The following is a 27,021-nucleotide window of genomic DNA, read 5'->3' as shown; positions in this document are numbered from 1 at the left end:
CAATATTCGTATTGTCAATACATTTATATTGACGTCAATACATCGATATTGACAATATTTTTGTGTTCACATCATCAATATTATTGTCAATAATTCCCCTTCAAGTAAATATAATGATACGTGTGGGGTTCGCTTAAGGGCTGTCATCGATCGCGCAATATCAAACGAAGTAAATTTATATTGTAAACTGGTAAACATTATTATTTATAACAAAATAATCTTCTTGATAACAACTTAAACATAGTTGCACTTGTATCCACATCAATGAACGGAAGCGTTGACTGCATCCTGCACAGCCCAGCTCGGGAAGGTATTGATCTCCGGGTACACGACAGATCCCCACGTAGGGAACCCAAGCCACATTACTACCAAGGTGATAAGTGTTGGCCCGATCCCGGCCAATGCCATATCTTTGGTGGCAATGCGTCCAACTCCGGCTACGATGGCATTCGGGGGAGTTCCTACTGGCATATGGAAAGCAAAACTGCAAGACATCGCCGCCGGAAGCATCAGGTACAGTGGATGAGTTTTGATTACGATTGCCTGTTGACAGAAAAATGTATCAGATTATTTGAAATTAAGAACGGGGAAATAGATTGCACTAACCATTTCGGCTAAGACCGGAATTAAAATATTGCAAATAGCAACATTTGATGTGAATTCGGTGAATGCTTGGGCTGCCAGACAAACAACGAGCAGCAATGCCAAGGGTGGAAGACTCTGCAGACCGGACAGCGACTTTCCTAAGAGAGCTGACATACCGGAAACCTTTCCACCTTCGGCTAGGGCGAATCCACCCCCGAGAAGGAATATGAGGCTCCAGTGTACCTTCTGGTTCAGGTACTTCCACGTGATGAGCGCCGAGGTTGGTTCTTTAGGGAGGGCACCTGTTGGAAAAGACAATAAATTCGATTATCATGAACATTTTGAAAAGAACTCATGTTCTTTTTTTCGAGTTTTAAAAGTTTGCATAGTTTTGAGAATGCTGTTGTTTGAAGAACTTTCAGAGGTTCTAAGACATGGTTGGAGATAAGGGTTCCAAAAGATCTCGTAATTCAGGGTGTCCCAAAAATTGATGGTTAAAGTATTAAAATTTCCATATTGAACAGATACATCGTAATCACGCGTTTTAGGAACACTCTTAGACTTCCCCTACTCGACGGTTATGTCTGTTTGCGTGGGCGTGCCTTGAATTCCTGGAAATCATCTAGAGGAGTCATGCTGTTATGACCTAATTACAACTCTATCTAGAATTGATCACTAGGGGCATTGATCCAAGTTTGTTCCGGGACTAGGTCATTTTGACTCACGCCTAATTTTTCAAAAATTAATTAAAATGAATTAAATTTTATAATGTTATTTTCACGTCGCATTTAGACGTCATCTTTATCTAACGTCTACAGGGTAAGGTGGGGCAAGATAGGTCACAGGGCTATATGGATCAGCTATTTCATTTAATAATTTGTGTGCTTGTCAATATCAACAGGTTCAATGCAACCCTAGTGATGGTTTACTTTTTCAAACCAGCATTGGGGCTACAATATTCATGTTAATGTTGGCAAACATTAATATAAATAAATCAAGCTCCACCTTACCTTATTTGTATGAATTGAAAATTTCAAAAGATCTCATTTTTTTAGCATTGATCATTGGTCGGAAATCTTTTGCTTGAATCTGTCAAGAAAATTGCGGTTCATTACATGATTCCGGAGATATTCAGATATCCGTTGGGGTCTCTCTGGCTCGGTATTCGGCTTGACTGTTCCCTTGACTGAGACCCCAATTAAGCTGTTACCTGTTGCAATAATTTATTGGTAATGGGTTTAGATCTGCATTGAACTGTTTTCTGTCATGTTTACGCTTAGTGAATTTTCAAACCAAGTGTTTTTTCAATACACTGTGACTATAATGTCGTTTAATTTGATTTTAGTAAGCCAAAACTGGAAACCAGAAGAAGATAAGTTCTACAAACTAATTATTGGCATGTTGAATAAACCCCAGTAGTATTGCTAAATTTATCAAGGTTTTGAAGCATTCTATAAGTCCAAATCGTGGACAACAAGGCTGTGATAAAACCAAAATTGCTATTTGGAAAATTGGTTCCTCGCGATATTTGTTTTAATTGTGACACCAACTGATCAAGATAAATTAAAATGAGTGACAAATATTTAAGTGGAAGGATTCTATGAGCCAGACTTAATTGATTACTGATTATGAATCATTGAGTACGAAATATTGATGAACATTTATATCAACACTTGTATTAACAAATTCGCAAATGTGAGGAGTCGTAAACAGATTTAGTTTATTCAATTTAAATGCGTGTTAAAATAAACTTAAACTATAAAGGATTGTTGCAAGTACGCTACCAGTTTTTTATGGAATCGATCAGAAAAGTATTACAACACTCATTTGAATATTACATCAACTTGAAAAGTTTTTCATTACCTAAAAGAAAGTTACATCTATGATGCAATATCACGAAATCCAAATTATTTGCAAAGGTTATGATTCAATCAAAGATTTTCAGAAGACCAAGGGCGTCTGAAAGAGAGACAGTTTAGTTAGGAATTCAGTCGCTACATGGCGCTAGTGTGCATGAAAAATAAAGCATTTTTGGATTTGTTTTATCTCGTGATCCCGATCACCTCGGAAGTTCGAGTTTTGACCATTAAAGTAGTATAGAAAACCAATCGTCGCTACGTGGTGCTTGTGTGAATGTATAATTGATTACGAACTTTCAGAAATGATTAAAACTTTTCTAAAGTGATTTGGAATTTTTCGGAATGATTCAGTTCTTGTGGAAGTAATTTCAATATTTTATTAATTGAATCAGTACTTCCCGGAGCAGCTCCGGACTTTACTGGAGTGATTCCGAACTTTCCAGAAATTATTCAATTTCATTTTCAAGAAATGATTCAGTATTTCCGGAAGTGATAACACACTTTTTTTGAATGATTAAAAGTGATTCCATAACTTCTAAAGCCATTCAGTGCTTTACGAAGTGATTCCGAACTTTTCTGAAGTGATTCAGTACTTTTTTAAGTGATTCCAAGCTTGTATGGAGCCATTCAGTACACGCAAACCAAAAATCTATTACAATGAATTTTAGTTCCATTTCCTATCATCCTCTGTTCATGAACATCGCAACGAATGTTAGAAGTTGACCTTGCAGGCGATGTAATGGTTTTTTGCCTTTTTTATTTCGTGTTCTGTCTGTGCTTTCACCTACACAAGCAAGCATTTGCCTTGATTTCTATGTATAACATGGTACAACGACGCACACCCTTGCCTCGAATCTCTCCAGCAGAAAAAGCATACGAAGTCGAGTGTGAGAGGAAATGAGCGCTTCTTGTTTGCTTTTAGGCTATCCTTATTTAGAAGCATGGAGAGAGCAGTGCAGAAAGCACAGGTCTGATAATCGCAACGTTCGTGGTTCTTCGAGTCCAGTCGGCAATCTGTTTTCTATTTTTTTTTCGACATTTCTTGCATTGGACCGCAGCTAGGTATATCGCATGTGGTCTCCATGCGGTCTCCACCTACATCCTCTGATGATGAATCCCACATAATTGTAAGCGAATCTTACATATACCGGTTGGGTGTACTTTTCGAAGAGTTTCTGATTTTTTTTTTTTCTGAAGAGATTCAAGACATTCTGAAATTATTCCAAACTTTTCTATTTTTGAAAAGATTCAGTACTTGCAGAAATGATTCAATACTTGTAGAAATGATTTCAAACTTTTATAAATTGATTAAGTGCTTTCCGGAGTAATTACAAAATTTTATGAAGTAATTCAGTACCTTCTGAAATGATTCCAACCTTTTCTGAAGTTATTCAGTTCTTTCTGAAGTATTTCCAAACTCTTCTTTAATGAATTGGCCCTTTCCAAAGTGATGCAGTACTTGCGGAAGTGATAACAAACTCTTTAGTGATAACAACCAACTTTTCTGAAGTGATTAAGAACATTTTGAAGTTATTCAAAACTTTTATTAATTGATTAGTTTCTATTCGAAGTGAATCAGTACTTGCGGAAGTGATTTCAAGATCTTCAGAAAGTTCTGCAATAATTCCAATATTTTCAGAAGTTGTTCAGTACTTTCCGAAGTGGCTCGGAACATTTCTAAAGAGATTAAATACTTTCCCAAGCGATTCCATACTTATGACTGGTAATTTTTTTCAAAAAACACCTAACTTTTCAAGTCTTGTTCACTTAATATTCAAGTGATTCCAAATTGTTCAGTTCAAATTAAGTTCATATTCCAGTGATTCCAAGCAGAAATCACAGCATATCTGTGAAAAATTACAGGAAAATTGGGAAAAATCACAGAACTTTTCTGTAATTTTGACAGATATCTTTTTTGAAACTTCGCAGATTGTTCGGTGCAAGTGCGTTCCGAATCGTTTATATTCACGTTTGTTTAATACCTTTTCTAGTGTTTCTTTATCTATAATTAATTTGTTTAATTTAAACAGATATTTGAAATCCACTACAGGGCAGTTCAGCTTCGAACCTGTTCGGATACGGTTGTGTATAAGTTTGTTTCTGTTTTGTGCGTGCGTTCGCTGATTTTGCCAGATTAGCGCTGGCACTCTGCCTCCCGGACGGTTATATGTGTGTGATTGGTGGTTTTCTCGCTTTCCGAGAAGTTTTGGAATCGAAAAAGAAAACGTGTTGCATCATGTTTGCGTCGCTATCTGCGTTGTTTGTTTTTTTTCTTCGTTTGTGTTCCCGGTACAGAAATTTGTGGCGTCGCGTGTGATAGTTTTTGATTTCAGTTTGTTTACGCGTTGTATGATTTTGTGAGCGGTCGCTTCGTGTTCGCGTCATGGAGCAATCGACTACATTCGACCAGAGGATTGATCCCCGTTGGGCGGGTCTATGATCGGAGCTACTACACCAAGCAGCTGCTTGCAAGGGATTCAGTTGGACTGATTTGGTGAGATTGTTCCTTTTTTCTACTTTTGTCTATTTAAACTTAATTTCTATGAATGCGTATCGTTTGGAATCATTTGATTCGGATGAGACTCTTAACTTTTATTTGTTTACATTGTGTTTCAATCGGTATTCTTAAGAACTTCACAAAATAAGGTTTCAATATTTAAATTGAGCAGCTCGACTAGCCTGGTGGCTGCCGCTTTTGCTTACTGAGTAGAAGACCGTGGGGGATCGACATTGTAAAGATTCCCTATTTTCAGCTTTTTACAGACTGGAGTTGTTGTTTGAACCATTTAGTTTATCAATTTAATTTATCTGTATAACAATTATTCACAAGCATTTTTCCAGGCCAATTCAAGAATAGTTTGATGATGATAAATCTTCCTAATATTCACATTACAGTTATGACCCGATCCTGTCAATCTATCCGCGCATCAGACTGTTATTTTTCAATAATTCCACATAATTGTAATTTCATACCTTCCTCCTTCAAGATGAATGTTTAAGGTACACATACTTTGCTAGCTGACAAAATGGGGTCATTGCTGTATAATTATTCTCTTTTTGCAGCCTTCATTCAGACTGGATCTATTGATTTAAATTATTTAAGTTTCTTCCAGCTCTTTGATGACGGAACATCATTAGATTTATACTGTAATGATTCACTCTTACAGCTTTCACCCTGGTTTTGTCTGATTTGATTTGTTTAAATTGGTTTTCAGCTCTTTGGTGTTGGCAGTCGCGGGCGATCAATTTTGCTCATGCTCATGTTCTAAGTTTATTTTTAGCATTTCGATGATGGAACGTCTTCAGATTTATATTATAATGGGGCTTATAAGGGTGTCGCATCGGTCGCATCACGGTGAAAAGTTGTCACTTGTCGTCACGGTGAAGTGATTCCCATTTGATTTGTACGGTAATCACGGCTCTTATTCTGAGTATCACTTGCTTATCACCGTGTAGTGACACCCGTAATAAGGCCCATTGATACACCATTTGGTTTTGGCTTCGGGAAAATCCAAGTATAATGCATGATAACACTGATTCATTTAAAACCATGGTCGCATCACTTATCAAGGTGAATCCTGATCCAACGAACCCAACTTACTAACAAAATCTCCTTTTCTGTGTCTTTTGTTTGGGTGCATAGGTAAACACGGCCCACAAACAACAAATGTCACTCTAATATTCCTTCCCTACTCCCACCTGATTGCAAGGACGTGGCCGGCGCCGTTATTGATCTACAACATATGGAGTCACTGAAACTTGTACAATGAGAATGGACGGTCACTCCCAGCCCCATTCAGTTGATTCATTGTACAATTTCACTGATTCTGATCAATCACGGAGTAGCAACCATTGATATGTGCAGTCAATCTAAGCTAAGCTAGCTATTGGTTATCGTATATGTATAGTGTTTATAGTACTACATATCTTTCATTATTGACTTTACATCATTTAATATTATTGTAAATTACATTTTATAATACTTAATTCTTAATGTTAGCTATTATGAGTGGCTCCAGGGAAGCATAGTGCCAGCTTGAAAAGAAATCTGAATCGTTCATTATCTGTTTCGTAAAAATCTTGTGTTTATTGTATCTTGTTACATGGCATTATAACGCATTTTCAATATTACATTACATTTAAATAAGTATTAACCCGGTTACACACATTTCAGGTCATCCAGGTCTTAAATAAGATGGGATCCGTTCCTTTTATCAACAGCTGTGATATTGCATCATGTGCTGAAAATATATGAATTATCGCGTATTTCTGTTGTTCATTACATACCAGGTGAGGGCTTAATCATGTTTTGCCGTCTAATGTTTTGGTTTTGAGATGCTCGATAACCTTAGAGGGATCGGTTTTGCTTAATCAGCAGAACATCATGGGTTTAATCCCAAGCTCTCCCACAACATAACACAACACAAACATATCAAGTATCATTCTAGCTAAAAATATTTATTTGCATAATATAACCTGGAAATTTCAGGGTTACATCTTCCTTATTTGGAGCTGAGGAGACATAGAGCTGCATCATATTGTATGTAAAATAATTATTATTTTCATTGCGGAATACCAGTTTTTTGTATCCATATAAATGTATTTTCATTATTACGTATTTTAATGTTCTGATATATTTCATTTCTCCATTACATATATTTACTATATATATAAATAAATACTGGATTGGGAGGGAGCATCAGGGTATCATTTGACCTGGAACTGGACGATTGGAGTGGTATGACAACCGGAGTCTAGGAGGGAATAAACACTATCATTTTCTTTATCCTACCGATTCGATTGTGATGGTGTGAATTCTACTCCAACAGTTTCATGGAGATTGACGCGCCCTTCTTAACAAACCATCCTGTAGGAAGCTTATTAAGTATTGCGAATTGCGTTATTCGATTTGTTGGATCGTATCGTTGGAAGGAGATTCTTAAATTCCCGTGGATTTCGCGTAAGTGCCTCTGCTTACGGGTCCACCCCACCGTTTTTGGCCCTTCATACAGCGATATTGTGAATTCAGATCGGTAGCTCAAATTGATCTTGCTATTAAGTGGAGCTGCATACAAGACAAGATCTTCGAAGGGATGGTGGCTACCTTACATACATACATACATACATACATACTTCGCAGATTGTTCGGTGCATTGAAAAATCACCGAACTGTTTAGCTGTTGAGATTTCGGTAACATTTCATCAAAATCTGTGAACTATTCTACGTGTGTGTACTTCAATGAATTCATGTTTGAAAAAGGATATGCCTAAAAGAGCCGATCTACTAAAGTTGCTCATACTTCAAACATATTAAGTCAATCATGCTCAAAATTACACAAATAAGTTTTCGAGACTTAGGTGCGCTGGTGGTGTAGTGGTAAGCGTGATTGCCTCTCACCCCAGCAGGCTTGGGTTCAATCCCAGTCGGCGCTGCCGGGATGTTCTGAGGCATAACAACTCTAATCACGTCTTCCTTCGGAAGGCAAGTAAAGCCGTTGGTCCCCAGTTCATGAGTTGATGGGTCGATAGGTAGGGTCAAGGTGTGGGAGTGCCTCCCTGGCGTCGGTAGCATTGGTGCAAGATTTCAGAAATTTCCACAAACAACCGAAAATCTAGCAAAGCGGATCTAGCAGAATTCACACGATGAACCAATGTAGATGGGGCATGGGATTAGCAACCCATTCTTAGTGTGAAAAATCCGGTAAATCATTACTTTTAATGTCAATGACCGCGCCGACAACGTCCTTACGGTAGTAACATTTTCAGTTTTATATAGATTTTATAGCATTCTATAAGTCTAAATCATGGTCTACAAAACCTTCATAAAACCAAAATTGTTACTTTTGAAGGATTGTTATTTCGACACCCGTTGCTACTAGAGACCGAATAGATATGGAAAGTGACGCGATCTTTTAAAGTAGTAGTAACACTTCCTTCAGCAAAAATAAAATAGATCCGCACGCCAAGAGATCACGATGCGGACTGTAAAATTTCTTAAGTAATTTAGGGCTTTCCGAAGTGATTCCCTACTTTTCTGAAGTGATTAAGAACTTTCTGAAGTGATTCCAAACCTTTCTTAAGTGATTCATTTCAATGCAAAGTTAATCAGTACTTACGGAAGTAATTTCAAGTTCTTCAGAAAATTCTGTGATAATTCCAATCATTTCCGAAGTTTTTCAATACTTTCCGAAGTGACTCCGAACATTTCTAAAGAGATTAAGTACTGTCCGAAGTGATTCTAAACTTTGTTGAATCGATTCAACACATTTCAAATGGAAAGTGACGCGATCTTTTAAAGCATGGCTTAAGCAAACAAAGTCTATCAACTTAGTGATGTAAAGGGCTTGGGATCTAACCCACGGTCTTCTGTTCTGTAAGCAGCAACGGCCGCTCTAAGGCTACCGTGCCCCTGACATCATAATAAGCTGTCGTAATAAACGACGATTTTTCAAGCCTGGATGAAATTATGTCTCTGAAAACCGTTTACAATGTTTCCCATACCACATCTAGCGTACGTCATAGAGGAAATGGATCTAATGTTGGCCTATGGATCTAAATATTTAACCCATCGGTAAAAATCTCATGGTCTTCATTTTTCTTAAAACATTGAATCATCTGACATTAGATTCTGAACAATACAAATGGATATTTGTGATTGCTGTTGAAAAATGGGGAAAACAAAAACTTTCCTGCGAAATTTATGTATGGGCCCAATATTAAGAAAATTTGAGAGTCGGTCAGAGGCGAACCAGTCTTTAGACTAAAAACCTCTTAAATAAAGAAAAAAAAAAGAACATTTGAGCCAACATTAGGGAAACTAACACTATACTTGCAAAACAAATGTTTTTCCGTACCGTTCCACCCGAATTATATCAGTAATCGTTTTCGTCAATAGATCAACAAAGAGGCAAAGAGGCACGATCTCCTGCTCAGTAAACAAAAACGATTTCATGGTTCTTGGAAGATGCCTTGACTTAGTAGTAAGTTTTCTGGCTGAATGTCGGGGGTTCGTGAGCATTCCTGACATTGTTGAAAATTACGATAGCATCAGATTGCGGGGTTTGCTAGTGCATTAGAATGCTTTGTTGATTAATCATGAACTGGTGATCGCCGGGAATACTTGTGAATACTTGAGGTGGACAAAAGGTTGAACAAAGAAGTGAACGCCTAAGCTTTTTCACATTTATATCGTTGTGAGAGAATTTGTTTTTGTTTGCTGTTCTGGTTAAGATGTTATACTTAACTTAATTATCTTAAAGATAAATGGTTTAGCTTAAACATTTGTAGGGTTAAGCGGTGGGATCATCATCATCATCATCATGCATCATCACGACAAGCTACGACCAATGATATATCAATCCCGAGTAAAAAGGTATTCAAATAAAATGACGTCCCCGAAATGCTTTTCAAACCAGATCAAACATACGTCAAAATTAAATACAATTATTACTTTTCCCGTACCGTAACGTGCGAATTCAAACTGTTACGATTTTCTACAATAAGGGCCTGGATAGATCGTAATATTTTTTCCCAGCAAGACTAAAACATGTGTTTGAAGCTGGGTCGACCAAAAGTCATATAGTAGCGAAAATAACGTTCTTGTATTCCACATCTGTCTGACAGATTGCACGCACGTATACAATAAAACATTATTATTAAACTTCAAAATAAACCTTAATGCAATTGAAGTAAAGCACATAGATCACAATTCATCTTCTTCTTTGCATTTCAAGCTTGTTGCTTATCGCATATTAGCTTATTGTGTACTCTCAAACTTAGTCGCTAAATGCACTTCCACAGTTATTAATTGAAAGCTTTCGATGCCTTTTACAATCGTATAATTGTGTTGCAAGTACAATCATACTCTATGTCCAGGGAAGTCGAGAAAATTTCCAATCCAAAAAAAATCCTAGACCGGACCAGGAATCAACCCAACCATCTGCAGCATTGTAGCTGCGCCTTTACCGACTGAGCTAAGGGAGGCCACGGATCACACGTGACTGAAAAAGTACAAAACATAAATTTAGCACGCACACGATCGAGTGCCAAACCTGCATGCTCGATGGCGATCGCGATGTCACACATTTGCAACCTTACAAACCGTGCAACCACAAGTGATCGGCCAACGCGTCGGGAATCAAACGAAAATCATGGTGAATACAAATTTCAACTTGAACGTACTCAGCATATCAATATAGAGTTAATGTGCCCCTAATAGGGGGAGAGGTAGGGAGAGGTAGCTCATCGATTCTTCCGGTTCGCCTCCTAGAATCGTGCTATAAGGTACCAGGTGATAACCAGGGTAGTTAATCGATAGCTCGCTGACGTCATTTCGTTGGCGTCTGTAATGGGAAATTCTCATAGAAGACGTTGACGATGGGACGTTGTCGAGTTGTTGAATAGCAACTATCGTGGTAATCGGTGAGTTCTGTCGATCTGCCAAATTTGGAAAGACGTCTGCATTGAATTGTCTCATATAATAATATTCCGCCCACTATTTCACAAGAAATTGCGAGTAGCTGAGTGGAAAGGAGATAAGTTAAGCATTGGGTACAGGACCAAGTCTCCCCTGGGTGGTGCAAGAAGATGAGCGCAATATAATCATCAAGTTGCCATAAGGCACGGAATGAGACTATTGCATGATTGGGTAGTCAAAGTCTTCCATTCGTTAGTCATTTCAGGTGGATTAGAACAGGTTTAGGTTTAGGGTGGGCGTTGGCCAGATTTGGATTTTTCAGATATAATCCTAAATAGGACCTAGATTATTTAATACACTAGTAACCTCAACTTCTGTCACAATGTTTCATTGTGACTAATCAACACTCAATGGGTAAAATACGACGATTCTGAAGCCTGACTAATATATATAGATACATTCATACCATTGGCATTTTGTATTTGAGATAAGACAGAGACAGGATGCGGAGGGCCCGCTTAGGGGGAGCGTAACCCATGTTATGGCTTCCATTTATTAAATAGTTCAGATAGGCTGGAAATGATAGGTTCATGGTGAGAAAATGTACCATAGGGTGCCCGTTCACTGATCAAAATTAAATTAGATTTAAATCGTCAGGCCCTGCCCTGTAATAAGGGGATTGACGATGATTTGTTTGACGATGACAGGAGCACATATCGTGGTAGGGGTAAACAATAGTTGCAATTTCTAAACCTACGACTGGATGCCTTCCTTCAAATAACAACTGAAGTGCGGTAAAAAATCGGTAGAACTGTTTCAAACACACAGTTGGTACATGATCGGGTCGGTTTTCATCTCTTTTTGCCAGTGGTGGCGGGGGGGGGACACCCCTCACCATCCCTCTCCAAAGGAGGAGTTTGGTAAAGAGAGATGAAAAAACCGATTTGTACCTTCCTTAAAAGTTGTCCTAGCTCGCTTGTCTAATATCTATATGTATACAATCTTCACACTGCCGTACTCTAACGGAACTATCAACTCTATGCTAACTCCATCTATCGTATAAAAATTACCACTACAGTCTGTTATTTGAAATTAGCATCTTCAACTATGTAAATCGTTGACTTCACGTAGAAGTAATACTAAAAACATATAGTCAAAGTAATCAAATATTGCTTACTACACGTAAATACAATCAAAAGTTCACTAACAAAAACTTTTAAAAAGCTTTTCCTTTGCATAAAATCGAAAATATTAAACATTATTGTTCACTTATTTAAAATTGTATAGTCGAAATAACTAAATAAAAATTTAGAAGTGTATATTTTTCCTAGACCAACGTAAGTTTTTCCAACAACTTTGCTTCAGACGTAATCAGCCGATAATCACATAGCAGTCCCATATGGAAAAAAGTAGGCATTGAAAAAATGGCCGTCAAAGTTACGAAGTGCAATTCCCATGTAAAAATATGAAAAATCATTGTGAATTTATTCTTATTTTTTTTCAAGTTATAAACAGTTGAAATGAAGCTGGCATATTTTGTTATATCAGCAAAAAAATATGGTAATTCGAAAAGCATGACTTTAACTTGAGTTATGGAAGATTGAATTTCAACATGGGACTGATATGGGATTATTTTGCTCGATGAAACAAATCAACTTGATGATATTTTCACATTATTCATCATCAAAAACCGTACTTTTATCGTTTAATATGATAATAGATGCCAATTGATAGTGGATAGCGTTGTTATCTCAAAATTGGCGAAATTTCATAGGTGACTGATTTGCGATTATAGGTAGTAATTTCAATTAGAAGTGACGTTTTCGTGCTAAGATTTTTTATTAAAATCTGTCAAACTTTAAAAAAAAATTGTGCAAATCAAAATTTGCACAAATTCATGCAAATCGGAGAAGGTCGAGTCTGATCGATTCGTCATTTGGCGTGGAACCGCTCATTTTTTAATATAACACTTATCAGACAGTCTGTTTACGCTCCGTCATGTAGGTGTAATCTCTGTTTCTAGTCGCATCGTCTTTCTTGATTTACTAACCTGGGTTCTTCTTGAAGAAATTCAACCACCGCCAATCAGCCGGCACTATAAATAGCAATATGACAATCAGTATTGCCGGCGTTCCATCCTTAATTGCCCTGCATGACAAATCATATTCAATCAAAAACTCAAAAACTTTACGTTAGTCAGCAGAGCTACTCACACTCCCGGGAAGAGATCTGACCATCCGCTTACGAATCCTGGTTTGCGGGTGAAGAATAGCACGATCGACAGTACAAACAAGGCAGCGACACTTTTCTCATGCGACGTCATTGGTCCCATCTCCTTGAGGCGACTTTCTATCACTCGCTTGGCCACGACTGCTCCTTCATTGCCAATTTCGGACTGCTTCGCTTGTTGGCTGTTCGGTCTGAACATTCCCATAAAGTACCACTGCTGATAGATCCACACGAGGGCCACATTTATCAACATAAGCGGCACGTTGAAGAACATGAAGGTGGGAAAATCGATTCCCGGTGCATTGGGAAACCGACCTTCATACAGACCCTTGAAGGTTAGATTCGTTCCGGATCCAACGATGGTGCCACATCCTGTACGCATAATTAGAATAGAGATTAAGTTTAGTGGTTGAAGATGCTAAGCTTTTCATTCAAATTACCTCCAATGTTGGAAGCGTAGGCCGTCCCTAAGAAATAGCACAATGTAATGTTTGATGGCTTTTTCCGTCTGAAAGAAAACATTATATTATTCAACTTTAACAAACCTAAATGATTGCTGATCATACTCTTCTTTGGATGTGTCATTCAGTGCAGCACCATCAGCATCTTCGATACTATCAGAAGCTTCATACATTTTACAGAGTCCTTGCTGCACGAGTAACGTTAAATTTCAGATTAGACAAACACAGAATAAAATATAGAGCTACACTCACAGATTCTAGCTCTTGCAGTACGGCCAGTACGATCGGACACATCATGGCCACGGCAGCCGTGTTGGAAATCCACATCGACAGGAACATGGTAACAATAGTCAATCCTAAATGTAACCTCCGCTGGCTGCATCCAATCACGGCAATCACTGTAAGCGCTAATCTTTTATGTAGATTGCAGTACTCAATTGCCAGAGCGAGAGAAATTCCACCAATGAACATTATAACAGGTTCCATCATATAAACCATACAGGTCTCGGAGGTGCTGAGAATTCCCATCAAAGGAAACACTACAATAGGAATCATGGAAGTGATGGGCAGAGGGAGAGCTTCCGTTACCCAAAGCAAGGCCATCACTATCACCACGTAGAGACATCGGTAGGCTGGTGTGTTCTCAACAAGAAACAACAAAGCAGCTATCGTTGGAACAAACAGTACAAACAATGTTTTCCAGTACACTTGGACAAACCGCGACATTCGGGAACCGCATTGCATATGGGAGTCATCTTCCGGTTTTCTGAAGGAAATTTGAAACTGTTACGCTCAATGATAGGACCATTTAATTATAAATCACTCACATGTCGTCATCCTTCTTCACTCCGTGCATGATTTCCGCAGTCATATTGACTGTATCAAATGAAATCCGCTTCGATCAACGTCTTAAGCTAGAATGTTGCGAGCTAGGATTGACTATGTTCTCCTTCTTCCACAAAAGCCATCAAACTTGTCAGTGTATTGTGTCGTTTGTTGCCGGTTTTACGCAATGTACAGTTCCCGACAAGCTGGACGGTGCAGGTCTTCCACCTCGGAAGGTTGTTGTGCTTCAACTATAGAGTTATCCTTGATCAGATTGCGCGTTGTTTAGAATCGTTAATCGTCGGGACGCGCTGAAATCACAATGAACGGAATAACGCAGATAAGTTGAGTGGGCAATTCTCGACCACTGAACCAAACGTGATTGTGGGGATTTCACATTGAGGTATTCTTATTTTGATTTGTTCGACAGACAGTTGGACAACTGAAAACATCCCATGCAAACAAGCATGTTTTCGACTTTTAACGGTCGAAAACATTGCACCTTCTAGTTCACATATTTGCTCTACGTAACGGTTAGTAATCTGTTATATTACCTCAATTACCCATTTCTGTGACGTAATGGAGTTGTTGCTTCCACCGTGTCAAAACAACGTCTGACACGAAACTACAATCTACAACGCAACTCATCAGGTTTATTTTCCCATACATCCAAGGACATCACGCCCTACCGGGATTACATATTCACTTCCGGCGTCCGGGCATTGTACCAATTAAATGCTGAATTAAAATAATGCCAACCTTGAATCTATCATTCACGGCGCATGAGAGGAATTAATAATGCTCGTTTGGCCAATCCGCGAACTCTACCATCGCGCAACCGTGATAATGGTAATGCGTTCTGGGTTAACGGTTAATGACGGTCGATTGTCGTCACCGGTGATACCGGACTAAAAATAATGTTGTTAAATGACGACATGGGATGTTGTGAAGCAGTAAATTCGACAGTCCACTATATGGGGAATTGTGTCTATGAAGTACAATCAGAATGCACTGAAGGTGCATTTCGAGATAGAAAACAAAACATCCGTGCCGACCACCAGCTGATGTCCGAGGCAATTAATTATCCGTTGAACACGTGCTACGTGCAACGGTGATAAAACCCTAGCTGAGCGTTGCTAATATGCATTCGTCGGTTGTTGTCCTAGTGTGGTATGTAAAAGGTTACAGCTGAATAATCTTTACAACCCACTCGTGTCAGTTTATCACTTTTTGTTTATCAACAGAAATATCAATAATAAACTTGCACAACGGGATTCCTGGCAGCAGTAGTAGCCTGAGATAAATTGTGGAGCCTCTACGTTTTATAATTGAAGCAATTAGGCTATGTCTAATCTCAGTTTATCAGTCTAATATTTGGCATATAAATCAACTTTGGGATCAATAACTGATGTGTTGTTCTAATTTTGAGATTGGACAAAGGTTAAACCTGTGAATCATTATTTTTATACCTTCTCCAAGTAAATTTTGTGAACATATCAATACTCGTCAACCTAATTCAATGCTCGTAAGATAATCTCGTTATCATCGAATAAGTTCTGTCCACCATCGCCAACTCTGATCTCAGAGTTGGATCATATAATGTCAAACATTTACAACATTTCCGGAGAGCTTCGAGATTAGGGCGTAATTGCTTTTGTAAACAAACACTTCATTTGACGATTTCTCGTGAATCAAAGCTCAATCTAAAAAAATAACAACACACAGGTTGTTGTTGTTGTTGTTGTTGTTCTTTATTAGCGACCTTTTATCCATTTGGTCATTCGGGTCGTTTTTGATAAATTACAGTTTAAAGCTTAAAATTTAGTATTTGACTTTATCACTTCTTAACCTATTTCCGGTTGCCTTCTTGGATCTGGTCATGGTCGGGTCTTCCTTAATTAAACGTTGAGGACTGCTACAGATTTGGCAGCTTTGCTTTGCAGTGCTTCCATTGTTTCCTTAGTATGTTGATGATACCGATGATTAGCTGGATTGACACTATGACGAGGAAAAGCAAGAGCTTCCAGTTGTGGTCTTCTAGGTATCCCGTGTGGACTTCTTGATTCTCGATTATGGTGACGTCCTGGTCACCGTTTTGGGTGGTATCTTTGCTGTCTGCGTTTCCCATTGTATGAGTGCTGAATGTATGGTTGTACTGTAGTTGAATTGCTAGATGATTTGCAATGTCGGTGGGGTTGGTGATGGGACCGTTAAGGCCCAATTACAATGACAGCGGAAGCGGAACGGCAACGGCAGCGGAAAAGCCCGATCTGAGTGAGCCAAGTTGTCGGATTGAAAACTTGTTGGAACCAAATCGACTTCGGTTAGGCATCTTGATGTCATTTGTGACAACTGTCAAACTTTCCGTTTCCGTTCCGCTTCCGTCCACATTGCGTTTGGGCCTTTATCTGTTTCGATCGCCCAGGTCCTGGCCAATGATGAACTTTTTTTTTTTTTGATATGGCGCGAATTTTATTCCAGATGTCTTTTATTGGTGTGTCTTTATTTATTGAGGATGCACATTGTTCCCATGATTTCCGTTTTTCTTCTTCAATGATTTTCCTTGCATTGTTTCTGGCCTTTTGAAATTCGTTTAGTATATCTGGGTAAGAAGGATCGTCGGGGTGACATTTTTGTTTTTACCTAAGTGTTTTTCGTCTAAGTTTGATTGTTTCTGCTATGTTTTGGTTCCACCATGGAACGGTTTTTTGGCGGACTTCAGTAGATGTTTTTGGTATTGCTGATGAAGCTGCAGATTTAATTGCGTCTGTTCGTTCTTCTATTGTGTATGATTGATGTGATTTGATTGATTCTTCAAGCTTAGCTTCAAATATGTTCCAGTTTGCTTCGTGCATTTTCCACCTGGCTGGTCTTGATCTTTTGGAAGATATGGTGGTACCAATTAGAATTGGAAAGTGGTCACTACCGTGTTGGTCCTCGTGGATTGACCAGTTAATTATGTTAGAAATTTCAGCTGAGCATAGAGTAAGGTCAATACATGTCGATGCGTTTGTCGAATGTATGAAAGTTGGGCTGCCGTCGGGGGAGAGGTAGCTCATCGATTCTTCCGGTTCGCCTCCTAGCATCGTGCTATAAGGTACCAGGCGATAACCAGGGTAGTTGATCGATAGCTCGATGACGTCATTTCGTTGGTGTCTGCAATGGGAAATTCTCATAGCAGGCGTTGACGATGGGACGTTGTCGAGTTGTTGAATGGCAACTATCGTGGTAACTCATCGATTATCTGTCTATCTGCCAAATTTGGAAAGACGTCTGCATTGAATTGTCTCATATAATAATATTCCGCCCACTATATCACAAGAAATTGCGAGTAGCTGAGTGGAATGGAGATAAGTTAAGCATTGGGTACAGGACTAAGTCTCCCCTGGGTGGTGCCAAAAGATGAGCGCAATAGAATCATCAAGTTGCCATAAGGCACAGAATGAGACTATTGCATGGCTGGGTAGTCAAAGTCTTCCATCCGTTAGTCATTTCAGGTGGATTAGATGTAATCCTGGAGAAATGTCATTGAACGTCGCGTGAAAGTGGAACTTAATGATGGCCTAAGTACTTTTTCGTAGTTTTTAGTTTTCGGATTTGAAAGATCGTCGGTTACAGTGGCCTGCTTACTGAGCAGAAAAACGCGGTCCCAGGTCCTTACATATCAAAGAGATTTATGGTAAAATCGCTTGTGTATCGTGTATTTTGCGAAACTCGTTGTTGTCGTTGGTTCCGGGTTTGAATGGATACACAAATTTGAGCAACGGTATTATGTGATATGAGGGGCTCAGTGGCCTTAGAGCAACCGTTTTTGCTTACTGAACAGAACATCATGAGTCTAATCTCAGGCCCATCCACATTCAAGATTCGTCAATCGTTTTATTTGTTAATATGACTACATGGTAATAATAGCAACTCGGTGATTAAAAAGGTGCTCGTCTGCCTAGTGGCAAACGTTTTTGCTTACTGAGCAGAAGACCGTGGGTTTAGTCCCAAGCTCCTTCGCGTTATATGATCGTTAGGACATCAATTCAGCTTATCGTTTACCAAAACGAACCCTGCTGCAAACCCAACCCTCTTATCCAACATCCCAGTGATTCCTCGTGGAAGTGCAGAGGTGTTCTTGGCTTCCATCAAAGCGAGTTTCATGTCAACACAATCCTTCCCACTCCTTTCTTGACCTGTGTTCGGGCGCGGCTGGCGCTGGTATTGCCTAATTTAAGATCACCAGTTTTTACACATTGAGGATGATTGCTAGTCCCAAGCATCGTCTATTGGTTCTCTGTGTAATTACAGCTGATCTGGCAGTAACAGAGTAGCAACCGTGGGTGGTCAATCAAGCTCAAGCTGTATGAAAGTTGAGCTGCCGTCATTCAGTAGCATAAGCTCTTGTTCCTGTATTATTTTGGCGATCATTTTTCCTCTGCAATCATCTCTATTTGATCCCCATAGACTATGGTGAGCGTTGAAGTCTCCCGATATAATTGATGGCTTGGGGATAAGGTTAATTATGTTGTCAAGTTCTTTTTTGTTAACTATCTGATTTGGTGACACATATATGCTGCAGAGAGTCATTTTTCGAGGTAGGTTGATTTTTATAGCTATTGCTTCAAGACTTGTGTTAAGTTGAATTCTTGAGTATTTTATTCCATGTTTGATTGCAATAGCAACTCCACCTTGTCCTGAAGGACGGTGGCAGAATAAGGTATCGTAACCAGGAATTGAGTGTTCGTTTGACCTGTTTGTTCTTGTTTCTTGTAGACTGATTAGAGATGGCTTGTACTCATTAATCAATATCCGTAATTCTGCGTCTTGTTTTCTGACGCCATTACAATTCCATTGAATAATATCGGTTGATTTTCGGTTTGCTGTTGGATCCATTCTAGTTGTTTTGACGACGATTATTGGGTTTAGGGTTGCATCTCATCATCGCCACCCTCTTGAGAGCTGACATCCGATTCTGAGTTAACGTACTCAACCGTTTCACATTTTTTCATCTTATCGTTACCTTTCTTTTTCCTTGGGGGAGATTTGATGGGATTGCCTTGGCTCCTGGTGTGTTTTCCTGATGGTTTGTATCCGTAGAGTTTCAGTGTGTTCTCCAGTTTGGAATAATTCTCTTTGAGAATTTCGAGCTCCTTTTCTGCCGTTTTTCTTTTTTATTTTTCTTCTCTGTAGGCATTAACAGCCTGTTAAAACTGGTTTTGCATTTCCACGAGCTTATTTTCCATCTCCTTCATTTTTTGTTCGAACTGTTTCTGCAGATCTAACCTTAGTGTTTCCGCGTAGGATTTCTTTTCTTCATTTAATTGTTTGATCTTCTCATCAAATTGTTGGGTTAATGCACTTTTAATGGAATCTGAATACGTGATTTTATTTTCGCTTTCCACTATTTTTCTAGCTTCCCAAAAGTTAATATTTCTGTCTACTTTCACTTTGGTGATAGCTACTTCTTTCTTGAATGCTGGGCACCCTTTGAAGAATGCTCCATGAGAATCACCACAGTTAACACATTTTTCTGCATTTTCACAGATTTGATGGAATGCCTCACCGCATTTGTTACACACCGCATAATGAAGGTGTGTGTACGAATCATCTTTCATTGCATCCAGTGTTGTCCAGTTTAATTGAACCAAATTGTGTTAAAACAAATGCATTTATTGCTTTTAAAGCTGCCTAAACTGTGTTCAATTTATAAATTCAGAATAATAAATGTTGAAAAACACTCTTATTTTGTTTTTCAAGAAAAAAAATGGAAGTAAATGAACCTACAATAGAAAACAAATGTATAGTTCTGGATGCACTGGTCAAGGTCATTAGCTGATATGAAAAAGGTAGCAAAAGGGATGCAAAATCAAAAAAAAATACCTGAAGACTGAGTTCTGGAATAATTTTTGGATAAGTCGTATGTATCCAAAGTGTACAAAGTGAGGTTTTGAATCAATCAACGATTGGACTTGGTGGTTAGGTGCATGATTATATTCTGTGCGGAAAGGGGAGTTCTGGTGGGGTTGGTCGTTAATATTGGCAAATTGAATAGAAATGTAATGATGGTCTCAATATTGGATGGTAAACAGGATAATCTTAAAAAAATGAAGAAGGTTGAAATTTACAGTAAGATAGAGATCGCTTATTTTTTAATTTTCAGTTTTTTTTCGGTATTACATGTTACACATATTTGACTTAATCAGACCTAATGAAAACGAAGCCTAGCAGCTATGTTTCAGGTAGTGAACACTCACACCACTACAGCATCTATGATAATCAATTCACGGGCACATAGAAAGGAGAGAAAAAGCAAATAAAGGCTGAGCAAAACCAATCAGAGGGATTATCTTCAGGTCAGGAATCAATTTGGGTGAAAATTTAAAAATATTTGTTTCTACATAATACCGCTGTTACTTATAAGATCAAAATCTCGATTACTTTCGCAAAAGCACGTGTCTGCTTTTGTGAAAAAAAACATTCAATTGTCCATTTGTCGAAACTCTTAGCACTCCCACGCAAACTAATACCACTATCACAAAGGATAATATTTTCTAAACAAGATGGTGTTGTTATAGCAGGAATCCATGTTTGAAGAGGAATTTATTATGGACATCTATCGGATTTGATGGTGTGAAGTAATACACGTTATGTCTGAAGGCACTTTTTTTGCAACATTTATGTACCTTAGTTTTTTCTTCACAGGATGTTAGTATTGATCCTAACAATCAACTCTGTGATGGTTTGAAAATATTTCATCTTGAGTTTTTGGAGAAAAGGTGTTTTGAAGTTTACAACGCCGATAACGCAGGCGTATATTGGACTAATGACGATACAAAACTATTGCTAATTGAACACATGCAGTTAAATCAGGTTCAAAAGTTGGTTGAATTAATTCAAATGGCATTAAAGAGTTCTCTTTGACTCTCAAGCAAGATGCGTATTGATTATGTCGACTTTGCGCAAAATCAATTAATATTTGTTGCTAGAACAACTTCTTGTTTAATGTCTCTTCCCTCATAAGAGTAAAAGAGAAATAAACGAGCAGGACAGTCCAAGACAGCCACGTAATCACAGTAGGCATTGATTTTCTGCCTGTTTCGAGTGTTTTTTGAATCTCTCGAAGAAAATAGAGAGTTCCCTTGCTGTGCTTCAAAAAGCGATTCAGTCAAAAAAAAAATCGCGCCACTTTAGTAGCGACGTTCGTTGAAAGATTTTTATCAAAGCTCAATAAAGGAGTTAGTAGGTATCTGAAATGTTTGTGTCCCGTACTCAGCTGGTGACGAATGTGGCATTTACAACCATGAGGGATAGAAAATTAGTTTGGATTTTTGGAACCCATGACGAAGTTGTTTGAAAATCGGTTAACAGATAATGCCGATAATACAGGAACGAAACTCACATGATATTAGCTGCTCTTGCCTAGTGAGTTTAGGTAGCCTTCACTTTTAATTACTACAGAATTGCTTGAGCTTTATTGCAGTTCCCATATTTTGTCTATGGAAACTTTCAGGAAGGCTCAGTGACTTTCTAGGAAATTCTGTGAACTATAGGGAACTGTAGTGAATTTTAGAAAAGTTAAAGACGTTCCTCAAAAGAATCAGAGAAGTTTAACAACCTTCAGAGAAGTTCATTGATCTCAGTTCAGAAAAATTCTTCAAACTTTCAAGATGTGCTTCGATCTTAAGAGAAGCTCTATAAACTTCAGGAAAATTCTGCCAACTTCAGGGACGTTTTGTGAGCTTCAGGGGAGTTCAATGTCCTTCTGATAAGTTCTACGACTCACAAGACTCAGAGACGTTCTGAGAACTTAAAAAAAGGTCTAAGAACATCAGAAAAAATTGAAGAATTTCATCGAAGTTCAACGAAATCTAGGAAAAACCAAATGGACAGGGATATGAATTTGAATGTATTTAATTTCTATAAGCTGTCTCATCGGGTCGTTGGTGGATCAACTCCCACTCATCCATGTCTTAGAAAACAGGTATGATAGAGAGAATTTGTTGCAATATCTCTTTCTCTTTTACACTTCCTTTATGAAATGCTATCAACGGCATGAGCAGGGTGGCAGCAGGGGCGGGATGTGCTGTCAAATCGGCCTACTGAAAGTCCATCAAAGAGATGTAAATATGGTAAAAAAAAAACTCTCACGAAGATTTACTCAGCTTTAAGAAAGATCTTAATCCGGGTGTTAATAAGGTCAGTATGTACATAACTTTACACTATATTTTTGTTATGTTACATAAGCTAAAATTGCCTAAACGTATGAGACATATCGACCGTCAAACTATCCAGCCCTGTCTCAAATCAGCTATGACGAAAGACAACGCGGCCAATAATGATCCCAATAACGCTTCAAATTCTGTGGCTGCTGCAAATGCGACTCATCATGCGCAATTTGGATTCGCTGGTCGCCATTGTAGGTGCTTGACAAACGTGTAGTTTTGGAAGGATGCAATTTTGATCATCAGCTAATGAATGGTTTTGGATAATATGGATGCTAGGATTGTTTCGGTGATGAATTCATGGATGAGTGGATAGGTCTTTTTTGTGAAAGTTGGTCTACCGAAACCTTCCGGTAGCCCCAAAATTCAATATTGTAAAATATCACATTATGGATTTTTGCAAGAGTACAGGAAAAGTCTTAGCCTGGTTCACGGAAAAATCAAACGAAGCTGTTCATAATGATTTTTCCCAAACATGGAGTATCTATAAAGCAGTGGAAAATAATTTCAGATACGACCAAACCTTGATAGAAAGTGGTGATATCGTATAGTAGTGCTCATTTGAAGTAATCTCCTTATCTTGGCAGCTCCAAGTTTTTTTTTTGTCATTCTCTTTAGATATTTATGTAAGCATTGATAAGAATGGATGAAACAGATGGAACTGATAATTATAGTAAATTTAGTTTATTCTCTCCATTGTAAATTATTTTATCAAATAAAACATTATGAGTTCACGACAAAGTTACGACATCTTACGGTACCCAAGAGGAAATACTGTACCTTTGAAACGAAGTATTTTGACTACCTTAATCTCCAACAATCATATTCAGTTGTATTTATTTCGATCCGTAACAGTTTTGTATCGTCAATGGTCCATATACGCCTTCATAAACGACTAAGTATAGTTCAAAATACTTTTTCTCAAAAAACCCAAGATGAAATATATTAAAACCATCACTGATTCGATTGTTAAGATCCATTCTAAATCCTGTGATGAAAAAACTGAGGTACATGAATTTGCAAAAAAAAAAAGTGCCTTCAGACATAGCGTGTAATACTTAGTTGATACATGGCTGCATGCCGTCAGTCCGCCGTTCTGATGCGTCGAACCATTGTCACTGGCTATCATCTGACATTCTAACGACGCACGGAGGGGTATTTGTTCTACGCAAGCTGGCCAAAATTCGATTTCTCAAAATAAGCCAAAACAGATTATGAATGCATGCATTGTATACTTCAGAGATAGGGTAACATTGCCCTGTACTCATTATTTTTTTTTTCTAAACTGACCGCGTTGTGGCATCAGTTCAAACTTGCCTGTTGTTGAATCGTGTTGGTTTGTTAGAATAAATCGTTCCGTAGTGCCATTGTTTTCGTGTCTCTACTTATTGTTGGGATAATCACATTAATTTGCAATAATGGATAGTGATCAAGCAAGTATTGCAATATGTATTCCACATGACATCAGCTGATTTCACATAGTTTTGACTTCGTAGAAGCAGTTTATGAAAATCTTGTCTTCAAGTGCTATTTGAACTATAAAATAAATGTATCGTGATAAAAAAGTTGAATTATCCTGTAATATCCTGTAAAGCCGTATATGAGGCATTATATGTACATATGTATAGAAGATTATAGCAAAAAATCTGCTGCGATTATTCGCGATCTTTCGAGAAATTTGAAAATGAAGATGGCGTGTCCATATAGGTGAATTTATCAAAAAAAGTACACAAATGCAGTTATTGACATTTTTATTCATTATACGGTGGTCAAGGCCTTGTTTTGGGAGCGGGAAGGGGGGGGGTGTTGCCTTTCAGGTATATTTTTCTTGTTTCATAATTCCATCAGGTGCGTGTGGATATGGATTCTGATACGAGCGTGTTCCACAGTTGAGAATAGTTTGTGGATCCAATGCAAACATAGTTTGGCAAAACCCAACTCCATCTTCACCTCGCTACTGTTGCCCAATCCACATTAAGTTTATCAAGGAATCATCTGAGCTAATTAATGAAGAGATCAGATATATTAAAAATGCAATTAATTCGCTACGGTCAACAAAAGTTATATTAAATGGCAAGCAGTTCACTATTAGACATACTTTTATGCTCACTATGGTTGATGGGAAAGTGTGTAATGCAGCAGCTGAAACGACATCAACGATGAAATGTTATGTATGTGGTGCAAGTTCAAAGGAATTCAATAATCTTGGAGGAAATTAACACAGATTCTCTTAAATTCGGATTATCCATTTTTCCAGCCAGGATTCGTATTTTCGAGACAATTTTACATCTTTCTCACAAGTTGCCGATCAAAAAATGGCGGTTAACTGGCAATGAAAAGCAAATCGTCAAAGAAAAAAAAAAACACACGTTCAAGAAAATTTCAGAAAGAAATTGGGACTCCTTGTGGATTTTCCAAAACCAGGCTTTGGGAATTCGAATGGCAACACTAGTATAAGATTCTTTGCTGATCCGGAAACCGCTGCTCAACTAACATGTTTGATTTTAATTTGGTCTACCAGCTTAAAGTTATATTGGAGACACTAGCTAGTGAGTTTAAAACTTATACGGAAAAGTTTGAAACATTTACTCAAGAAACAGCGGAGACATACGTTCGACTGTATACATGGTATCCGATGACTCCGATTCTGCGTAAAATTTTAATCCACAGTTATAGAACATGCACTGCTACCAATAGGGCAGTTGTCAGAAGAAGCTATACAACATGGATGTACTGAATAGACTGCTGCTTAGTTCTGATGATACGTGAAAGTATTATTATTATTATTTAGCTTTATTAAGGAGGCTTTCAGCCTTGGGCTGGTTCGCCTCCATACGTGAAAGTAAATAAATATTCTTTTAGGCTTAATAAAAATCCCGCGAAAAAAGTCAAGGGTTTTGATGACAGAAATATTGCAAATGTTACTCTCAGAGGACTTCATGCAAGAAAACGAAGATCGGCTGGAAAATAAGAGATGGAAGAAACATGAAATAGACGTTTCTAATGAACAAGAAATGTATTTTCACATGCGGAATGAGGTATTTTTTGTTTTTAATTTCATTTGTTTTTTACTTGTTGTTTTGTTTTTGTTTTTGAATTGTTAAATATTTTGTTGCTGTGTAATACTCGGTGTAATATAATTCTTTTCCTAAGGTGAAAGTTGATGGAATCCAAAAATAGCCACTATTTTGTTTATTTTGCCTTACCACTTTGAATTTTTTGGCGCCTCAAATCTCAGAAACTATAAAGTTTCCGTGCATGAAATTGTTATGACATGTATGCTGCAGTTCAGCGAAAGAGTGATTATAATTTGGCACACGAAATCCTTTTAGTTTCTGAGATCTGTGCCGCCAAAAATTCGAAGTGGCAAGGCAAAATAAACAAAATAGCGGCCATATGTGGATTCCATCGACTTTCACCTTAAATCCCAAATCAAATTTTAAATATCTTGTTCTTTTTTAGCTGAACTTATTTTACAATGACTTATTGTAAAACTTAAAAAAAAATCTTCAATATTTTATTTTCTTATAAATTTTTACACCTGCAGCCAAAAAAATAACATCATAGGCGGATTTTCATCTAAACTTACCAAATTTTATGTAATTTTGTTTTTTTTTATTATTATATTAAGCTAATATTTTTATGCAGAGCCAAACTATGGTGAATTTTGCGTATACGAAAAATAATTTAATATAAGGATCTTGAAATATTTCGAATATCAAAAACGCTATTATTTTAAACATTTATAACCATATCGCCATTTTCTCCAGGAATTTCAATAAGTTTGGCCTTTTGTTCATGGAAAATTCAGCATATTTGTGGTTCCGTGTCAAAATTTCAGCTCAATTGATCATAACAGAACAAAGTTACAACATGTCTAATTCGGCAAGTTTGTAAACAAAGTTTGGTCTTTCGTGCTTTTTTATTAACTGCAAGTGTAAGTGTATTTTTATATTTTTTATTTAAAGTATTATTAGTTTCCAACATTTCATCCTTTGCCGGTAACTAAATAAATCCGAACAATACTTAACGACTTATAAGTTTTCAAAAAAAAAACATAATTATTACATGACCCTCCCCTCCTCCAAAACATGACTCCACCCTTTTTTGACCAAACAATTTTATTGTCCTTGAATAATAAGATGTATGTGACAAGTTAGAGTGGTTAAATATTTTTGGCCAGCTAGAACCCCACTGTGCGACGTGCCCAGCCCATTTTAGTCGCTCAATTTTTGCGTTTTGGACGTTGGGTAGTTCTCCCAGCAGCAGCTGGGCTAAAACTTAATTAGCCCCCAAAAATGTATTTCGAAATTATGACGTTTTTATGTTTTGTAAGTTACAAGAAGCCGTTGAAAGTATGTATTTGACATATACTGTAAATTTAGCATTCAGAGAGACGATTATAAAATCGCTGATTGCCCAAGCAATAACCAAAC

At 37.8% G+C, this 27,021-nt stretch overlaps 1 protein-coding gene across 1 annotated transcript in view; it reads right to left on the bottom strand.

Moving 5' to 3' along the window:
* Positions 1 to 210: 210 nt before the first annotated feature.
* Positions 211 to 27,021, bottom strand: part of LOC135707277 (protein I'm not dead yet-like) — a 53,771-nt gene continuing 26,960 nt past the window's right edge. The window contains exons 2-9 of the mRNA XM_065229072.1: positions 14,378 to 14,686; positions 13,803 to 14,316; positions 13,656 to 13,738; positions 13,530 to 13,597; positions 13,074 to 13,461; positions 12,911 to 13,008; positions 607 to 887; positions 211 to 543 (exon numbers count right to left, since the gene is read on the bottom strand). Of these exons, the coding sequence (XP_065085144.1) occupies positions 262 to 543; positions 607 to 887; positions 12,911 to 13,008; positions 13,074 to 13,461; positions 13,530 to 13,597; positions 13,656 to 13,738; positions 13,803 to 14,316; positions 14,378 to 14,421 (1,758 nt within the window). The 5' untranslated portion in view covers positions 14,422 to 14,686 and the 3' untranslated portion in view covers positions 211 to 261. The remainder of the gene's footprint in view (positions 544 to 606; positions 888 to 12,910; positions 13,009 to 13,073; positions 13,462 to 13,529; positions 13,598 to 13,655; positions 13,739 to 13,802; positions 14,317 to 14,377; positions 14,687 to 27,021) is intronic.

Source organism: Ochlerotatus camptorhynchus, unplaced genomic scaffold (assembly GCF_037179485.1).
Source record: "Ochlerotatus camptorhynchus isolate MF236.1 unplaced genomic scaffold, CSIRO-AGI_Acam_v1.1 ptg000307l, whole genome shotgun sequence".
NCBI lineage: Eukaryota > Metazoa > Arthropoda > Insecta > Diptera > Culicidae > Ochlerotatus > Ochlerotatus camptorhynchus.
This window is presented reverse-complemented; position numbering and strand designations above follow the sequence as displayed.